Consider the following 8,466-nt stretch of genomic DNA (forward strand, 5'->3'; position numbering starts at 1 on the left):
CAAGACCCTACACTTTCCCTTATTATATTTCATTAAATTCAGAAGCTTTACATACCAACAAGGGAGTGCTTGTCTCACTATTTCTGGGGGCTTTAATTGTACACAATTAGGAGAAGCAGAAAAGCCCTGACTGCCTGGGTCTTTTGCACCACGTCCATTTCTGTCACAGTACCACCTTCAGCTGTCATCCTGAACTGCCCAGGACAGGGGTGGCTAAGTGGGCAGAGGTACAGAAGAGGATAAAATTCCTTTTACAGTTTCCAATACATTACAAAGTCTGGTTTGATCCCCACATGGTCTATACACACAGCTTTGCTTCCTGAGGCAGATGAACTCCTGCTGTGATCACCGTTCCCACTCTGCTCTATCTCTTGCAGAGAGCTGCTACTGAAGACCTTCTGCAAGGCAGGAGGGAAGCAATGAGGAACTGTTTTTGTTAAATCTCTTCTTCCTCCTCACTAACAACTTCCTTCAGGTCTTGAGGCCCCTGCTCTGCTCTCTCTTTCACATAGGCTGCCTTGATCTGCTCCAGCTCGCACAGCTCTGCCTCCAGCGCTTCCCTGTGCATCGACCGCCGGTTCCTCAGCAGTTTCATGGGGAAGGGGTTTAAGTCATTGAATGCAATGTTCATCAGCTTCCTACAATGGAAAAGACAGGTCTGGTGAACTGGTTGGTAACAGATGGGCCAAGTGCATCCTGGGGCAGGCGAAGAGCAAGGCCTCAGATTTCAGCTTTCTGAGCTCAGGAGTCACTAAGCAGCAGTCTCAAGGGAATCATAGTCAAATTCTCCTCACACAAACATCAACCCAAGCAACACTTTACACCACACCACCTTCTAAGGTACTGATGTGCAGCCACCAGTCAAGGGACGCCAATTCTGATGGTCCCTGGGGGAGGAATATTCCTGACCTTGAGCCCTTCTGGTCACAGAAATCTTCCTTTCAGACATGTTGCCAGCAAGCAGTGGCACAAGTTCCAGCTGCTGCAGAAAGGATGCTGACCCAGACTCTGTGGCCTGCTCTGCTGTAGCCTATCTTCCCCCAAGCCAAAAAGACTTCAGGCAACACCATGAAGGGAAAATCAAAGAGACACAAAGTCCATGTCCCATGGACCTGCCAAAGCACATGCATCTCTTTGAACACAAAACTGGTCACAACTCTTTTTAGGCTGACCTAACAGCCAAGCACGTACAAACTCATGATAGCAGGTTGTCTACAATCCACAGTCCTACCTTCCATCCGTAATCATTCTTGTGAAAAAGCGTAGGTATTGGTAGATCTCCACACTGTCATGAATTCTTAGGATTTCCTCCTCGTTGTATTTAAAAATCGCAAGAGCATAACGGAAAATCACCTGGAAGGTTGAAAAGTATTTGAGTTGACAAAGTCTTGAGCAGTTGAGGGTCCAGGCCCTCCTGGTGTTAAACACAGGGTGGAGGGCACAGCACTGTAGCCTGGACACTGGGCTTCTCCTGCTCTCACCAGGCTGCGTTAGGGCAGGATGAAAAAAGCACAGAGCTAATCCCAAGAGAATGACTCTCTGCAAGCTAATTTACAACCCCAGAGCATACCAGATACTCCAAAAAGACCCCACAGGGTTCAGATTCACATTTTCAGATATGAAATCTCTGCTCATCTTACGCTCCCTGCACCTGTCATATTCTCTGTGTCCAGGTCACAGAGAAGAAGACACTGTTGCCTATCAGAGAACTGTTGCATAGAAGGACTACCAGCTAAGAAGTGCCACTGATACTGTGCACAGGATCAGGGACTAGATCTGCCCACCAGCAGCAAGCACAGACCACACAGAGGTGAGGAGGCATCAAGGCACAGCTCAAACAGGCAGGATAGGACAAGGGGCTCAACCCTGCAATCCTCTGACACATGTATGTCCATCATCCTGCCATCACGCTACAGAGGTGGCGCAGATGGGAGGAAGGCCTAGACTGAGAGCTATACCTTGGTTCCCTCATACAAGAAGGCATCCCACACTCGCAGGAGGATGTCGCTGACGAGGCTGTCCACAAAGGCCACCAGAAACCAGTTGAAGGTGATGAGTGAGACATCAATCCGATACTGCTCAAAATGAGCCATGAGGCAAGGCAGCTTCTCTGACAAGAAGTCTTTGAAGACTCTCTGATCTACCTGAAGTTGACAAAAAAGAAGTCCTAGTCAAAAAGCAGCCCTGCTGTTGGAGGAGAGGAGCAGTGGAACAGAATAGTGGCCCACACATGCTACAGTAATCACTGTGCTGCCCTCTCACCTAACCACACCCTAGGAAGAAGAGAGCATCCTTCATCTCCCAACTCCTTCAAATTGCTGAGTGCTGTACTTGTACGCTGTATCCAGTGCAAGGTGTGGAGCTGAAACAGCATGAAGGTACAAGCAGAGGTACATACACTCTTCGCAGACAGATGCACATACCTCTTACCAGCCTGAGAATCAGGAAGGAAAATGCTGCCACATCTTTCCATATCAGTCTTACTGGGATCTGTGAAGTCACGAGAATCCAACTGAATGACAAGGATTAACACCTGCCTAGGTCTGAATGACCGCACATGGCCCAACAGAATTAACACCTAGAATCCCTCTGACTTCACAAGCAGGACCTGATCTTCTGATTTTAGTTTCTCTTCGAGGTCTGAGCACCATCTGTGTTCTGCTTCTGGTTCCATGAGCCAAGACATAGAAATGCAGTTGGTGAGATCCATGACCGAGGCTTATAAAGGCTTCATGTCAGGGAAGCCGTGGTCTCACGAGGGCAAGAGCTAAGGAGTAAGATCATTGTTAGGTCTTCCCCTGTGCCATATGACACAACTGCCCCAGCCGTGTAAGCCCACTTAGCTGTAGCACAGTGGTACAAACCAGGTGAGGTGATATGTTTGGTCTTTAAAATCTACAAGAGCTAAATCTTAAGTTTTCCAGCCAACTCAAAGCTTTCACTTTATTGAGCCAACCCCTAAAGCATCACCTTAGACTCTCATCTTTACATGGGTCTCAGCTAGGCTTTCAGAGACCAACCATTAGGTCAGGAAGTCTTTCTAAAAACGGCTCCCTCAACTGACAGTCCGAATCTAGGGGAGCCAAATGCAGGAGAGCCTCTGTGTCTTCAATCTGCCACATTTTCCCTGTCAACCTATCTGTCTAGCATTGAGCACTGCCTATCTCACAGCTAAAACTACCTGCTCCAGACAGACATTATTTTAACTGCACAGTGACTTGGCTGCTTACCCACTCTGTGGGCTGGCCTCTTCAACAGCATACCACTGTCCCAGTAAACGTTTGTCGACCAATTCACCAGCACAGTAAGTCACTCTTGGCTACTGAAGCTTGTAGCCTCATCTATTATGGGCTCAGAGACACAACCCACTTCTCCCTGAAAGGACCACTCACAATAAAGGCACCAAGGTCACAGCCAGGCTCACCAGACCGAGTGCTGCTGGGTGTGGGTGGTACGGGCAGGCAACTACAGTTCCATTGACCTACATGGGATTTATATTGGCTCTGTGTCTGCCTGGGAGGACACAGCATATCTGAAACAAGACAACTCATCTTGAAAACCTTGAAATGCTGTGACTTTGAACCAAGCGGGTAAGTTGCTCACCTAACAGCATTTTACATCAACTGGCCAGAGGGCTTTCTCATCTGCAGGTAACCCCTAAGATGGAACTAAGACCGTATTTGATCATGAACTGAGGCAAGTACAGTGAATATAAAAATCTCAGTATTTTCTTTCATTTGTATGTGGCACTCCAAAAGTAGGGTCAAAAGTAGGGTGCAGTTTCCAAAGAAACATCTGAAGGGCTGAAAAACGGTGCCTTTGTTATGCTTAGCTCTACACATGCTGGAGTTGGCTGTTTCATCTCTACTAACCCCTCCTTAAAATAAGTAATCATGCACTTAAGGGGCACCTTCCTTCAACTAATCTGACCTTTAAGTGATTACTCGGCAGTGGTGCCCACTTTCCTGCTGCTGGGAATCAAATTCACTGCTCCTGTGTGTGCACCAACTTTGTCCTCCCAAGTCTACAAAAACCCAGAAATGGAAGGTATTGTGAGGTGGTATCACCACCCTGTGAGAAATCAAACACACTGCAAGCTGACTGCTTGATTTCAAACTTTTCCTGTAAATCACTGTATCAGAGACCAAGCAGACGTGAGGGTGCCCAGCTCACCTGTGAAGTTATCAGTGTCTCACTGTAGTAGTCTGCTGGCATTAGGTTCTCCACAATGTGAACCAGGCACCAAAAAGCACTTTCCTCATCTTCCAGGACCAGGAGGGCAACAGCTGCCAATCTGTGATGGACAAGACATGGTGAGGCAATGCAACACTGCAGGAGGAGACAGGCCAGCACAGGAACTGGACAATCCAAGAGTCCTCTTGCCATGTCTCTTGCTCCATGAGCATCCAAAACATCAAACGTGGCAGGGAAGTTGGTCAGAGGGGCAGGTGATCTGTTCTGCAGGTTTCTGAAGAAACCATGTCCCTCTGCCAGCAAACAGGAAGCATCAGATACAGAACTTGTGTGACAAAGCCAGGCTCCCCAGCTAATGGAACGTTCTGTAGCAGTGTACTGACTTTGGCTATTTCAAAGGAGAGAGCTCACTCAGAGACACTTTACATTATGTGACACAGCTCACCTTCCCATACGTTCTTCTATAGCCCTTACCCACTTCAGCTCTGACTCACCCGCTTTCAGCCAGACTGGAAAAATAGTATCTAATATCAAGGGCTCTCTAGTGTGGAAAACACCTTTCTGAAGTGCATCCAAAAAACAAGAGGAATAGCTTACTCAGACTTTCCTTATGTGAAAAGGTCCAACCAGAAATTCCCTTATTGCAGCTAGCGCCCAGTGTCTTTTTATTTGGCAGCATGCTCCGAGTCTCATTTTATCTACCCTATAACCTTCTTTGGAAAGTGAAAGAAGCTTCTAGATTCTCTGAGCCTTTTCCTCTCCAGACAGAACAACCTAGCTTTCCTCAGTGTCCTGTTTTCAGCTGGAATAAAGTTAATTTTCTCCCTAGTAGCTGGTATAGTGCTGTGTTCTGTATTTAGAATGAGAATAAAGTTGGTAACACACTGATGTTTTAGTTGTTGCTAAGCAGTGTTTATACCAAGTGAAAGACTTTTCAGGTTGTCATACACTCAGGCTGTCATAACACTCCCTGTTAGCAGAGGCTAGGAGTGTACAAGAAGCTGAGAGGGGACAAAGCAAGGACCGCTGACCCAAACTAGCCAAAGGGGTATTCCATACCCTGTGATGTCACGCCCAGTGTATAAACTTGGGGGAGTTAGCCAGGGGGGCATCACAGCTCAGGGACTGGCTGGGCATCAGTCAGCAGGTGGTAAGCAACTGCACTGTGCATCACTTGTTTTGTGTATTTTATTATTCTCCCTTCATTTTTTCTCTTATTAAACTCGACCTAGAAGTTTTACCTTTTTTTTTCCGACTCTCTCTCCCATCTCACTGAGGACTGAGGAGAGCAAGTGAGTGGTTGCGTGCTGTTTAATTGCTGGCTGGGCTTAAAGCACAACACTCAGCCTGTCTTTATTCCATTTGCCGCAACTCCGTCATCTCTAAAACTTCCCAAAATTTCCTCCAATTCTTTTCAGAGAATCACCAGGGTGTTCTTCTGCTGAGCACATAAGATTTAGAAATTCAGCTACAGCCTCGTGCTATTATTCTGGACCTGCCTCATCCTGTAGCGTCTCATTCTTATTCTGTAACTACGGAGATGCAGAACCAGTGCATCCTGCTGCTTGCTTGATCCCAGCAACAACACTGGATGAAAAAAGGACACCAAATTCCAAGTTCTGTAGGAAAATACCTAGAGCCAGGTCAGAACTCTAAAAGGACAAGAGCCTGGAGCTGCTTGAATCACAGCCTAGAGTATGTGTCTACACCTTCCCGTGGTAGCCCACGAAGAAGCAGCATACCTGGCTCCTCACCTGTTCAGTCCCTGGCAGTATCCAATAGCAGGATTGTGCCAGGAGAATGCCAGCAACACCCTCCGGAGCTTAGGGATGAGCTGGGAGGTGGGAGAGGAAAAATATTTGTTGTTGGTCAGTGTGCGGGGCAGGTCAAGCTCGATCTGCCGGGAGGCTGGGTGCTCAGTGCTCTTGCTCTGCCGTAAGAGCTGCTGGTAGTGGTCGGGCAGGTGGCTGCAGTGCCGGCTGACGAGCCACCTCCAGACCCGCTGCCGATGCTCCACTGGGACGCCGCTTCGGATCAGGCTCTTCAGCTCTGCAGAGGGGCTCAGCTCCCCAACACTGTTCCACCTGTCACGGAGGGGCTTCTCCACTGCTTCCTGGCTCCGGAGGTTGTTGGACTTTATTTCCAGGGCTTGGATTTTGGCCAGAAGTTTCCAGTCCTCAACTTCATAGTCAGGTACAGTCATAAACCCATATTCATCGTATTCACTGGAGGGACATAAGGCAGAAGTTAGTCCAAAGGACAGTGCTGGTACCTGTGTCAAGGGGCACTCACTGCTTGGGGCCACGCCATCTGCAGCCTGCTGCCAGGTTCCTATCACCTATGCTGGAGCACTCCTCCTATACCTCTCTGGCAGCTGCACGTGAGAGCCTGCCATTGCCACTGTCTCAGAGCCTTGAAGACAAGCAAGAGCCAGCAGCAATGGCAAACAGACATGAATCAGATGTAACCTTCCTCTGAGCTACAGCCAACCTCACCAGACCTCTCTCACCTCGCTTGCTCCCCTGCTGCTAAAGGAGTATCTAGCTCAACCTGTGTACCTGCTCCCTACCATGTCCTAGTGCAGAGACAGTTCTGTAGGGACCACAAAGGCATGGGGGCATCAGACCAAAGAACAGAAATCCACAGTCCCTTCTGATGTGTCCCTGTACACAGGGCAAATCTCCCACTGAGCAGAAAACATCAGGAGCGCTGACAGTACAGCCTGGTGAGGGCTGGTGCATCATCAATCCACAAGCTGGGATATTTGTATAATATCATTATATTCTTCATGGAGAGACCCAGCTCAGCCTCAGGATCTCATCTCCAAAGTTAATTGGAGAACCTGTGAGCATAACCAAGAAAATGAAATGGAAACTGCTACAGAACTGGGGTGCTAACTGGGCAGGAAAGTATAAACACATAGAATCACAGAATATCAGCGGTTGGAAGGGACTTCTGAAGATCATCTAGTCCAATCCCCCTGCCAAAGCAGGATCACCTGGAGTAGGTCACACAGGAACATGTCCACGTGGGTTTTGAATGTCTCAGAGAAGGACACTCCACAACCTCTCAGGGCTCTGGCACCCTCACAGTAAAGAAGTTTTTCCTTGTGTTTAGGCTGATCCTCCTGCTTTCCAGTTTGTGACCATTGCCCCTTGTCCTGTCACTGGACACCACTGAGAAGAGTCTGGCCCCATCCTCCTGACATCCACCCTTTAGATATTTATAAGTATTTTTGAGACCCCTCTTCAGCCTTCTCCAAGCTAAACAGACACAAAAATGCTAAGACCTCAGCAGCACTGGTGGCAAGCCTCTCTGGAGGTCTCCAGTCTAACCCTGCTTCACTGAACGATTGTTCCCAGGACCAGAACAGGGAAATGGTAGCTTTGTATGGCTGGGACTAGAAAACCCCAAAGAATGGAGATCCCCCACCTCCCAGGCAGCCTCCTCTCCTACAGAAGAGTTTATCGTCATGTCCAGTGTTTACCTCCCAGGCACGCGATGGCTGATATCACTTGCCATACCGTCTGCCACTGCCAGGGAAGGTTTAGCTGTACTATCTTTAACTTTTCCTTCCTACACTGATATGCTGCTATGAGATACTCATGGTCTCCACACCACCAATCTAAACCAGTCTCCTCAGCTCCACTCCTAGGTCATGGCCCCAAATGCATGCTATAGAAACATCCCCGAATCTTTCTTGCCTGCACGTTCCCCTCCACAGCCAGACTCCTACAGGGGTGCAAATATTGCCATGCTCTTTCCTCTTACCTTACAGGGTTCAAGTTAAAACCTTCTTCTGCTTCTTTCTTCACATCCCACTGGAGTGCTTCCTGGATGAGGTTCCTCACCAACTCAGCATGGGAGCTGGGCAGGTCAGGCACAGCCTCCTGCAGCTTGCGCAAGACGGTCAAGTATTTGCTCTCCATCTGGCAGTTTCGTGCTTGCAGGCAGGCACACTGATGGGGAAACAAGAAGGAATGATCTGGCCCATTGATGGTTCCTCCTGCACTGCCACTGCTTTCTGCTGGCCTGGTCTGCACAGACAGTGAAGACTCCTGAACAGCAGAGCCCCAGAAAACACATCCAGCAGTTTTCTACAGCCAGTGGAATTGCAGCCATGAATGACTCACCATGGTCTATGAATATGTAAGAACTGCAGTAGCTAGCATGCAACGGAAGTTGCTTATTAAGGGGAGACCTACTACAGCATCACCTACCTTAGCAACTGCATTGCATCAGTGGATCACAGAATCACAGAATCACAGAATC

At 48.4% G+C, this 8,466-nt stretch overlaps 1 protein-coding gene across 1 annotated transcript; it reads right to left on the reverse strand.

Annotated features, from left to right (window-relative positions):
* Positions 1-436: 436 nt before the first annotated feature.
* Positions 437-8,153, reverse strand: TBC1D2 (TBC1 domain family, member 2; the record flags this gene model as incomplete). Its single annotated transcript, XM_009878472.1, has 6 exons — positions 437-638; positions 1,232-1,353; positions 1,959-2,144; positions 4,174-4,294; positions 5,949-6,419; positions 7,966-8,153. Coding segments are annotated over 6 exons (1,290 nt in total), but the record flags the coding sequence as incomplete, so codon positions are not given.
* Positions 8,154-8,466: the final 313 nt, after the last annotated feature.

This window comes from Apaloderma vittatum, unplaced genomic scaffold, assembly GCF_000703405.1.
Source record: "Apaloderma vittatum isolate BGI_N311 unplaced genomic scaffold, ASM70340v1 scaffold12021, whole genome shotgun sequence".
NCBI lineage: Eukaryota > Metazoa > Chordata > Aves > Trogoniformes > Trogonidae > Apaloderma > Apaloderma vittatum.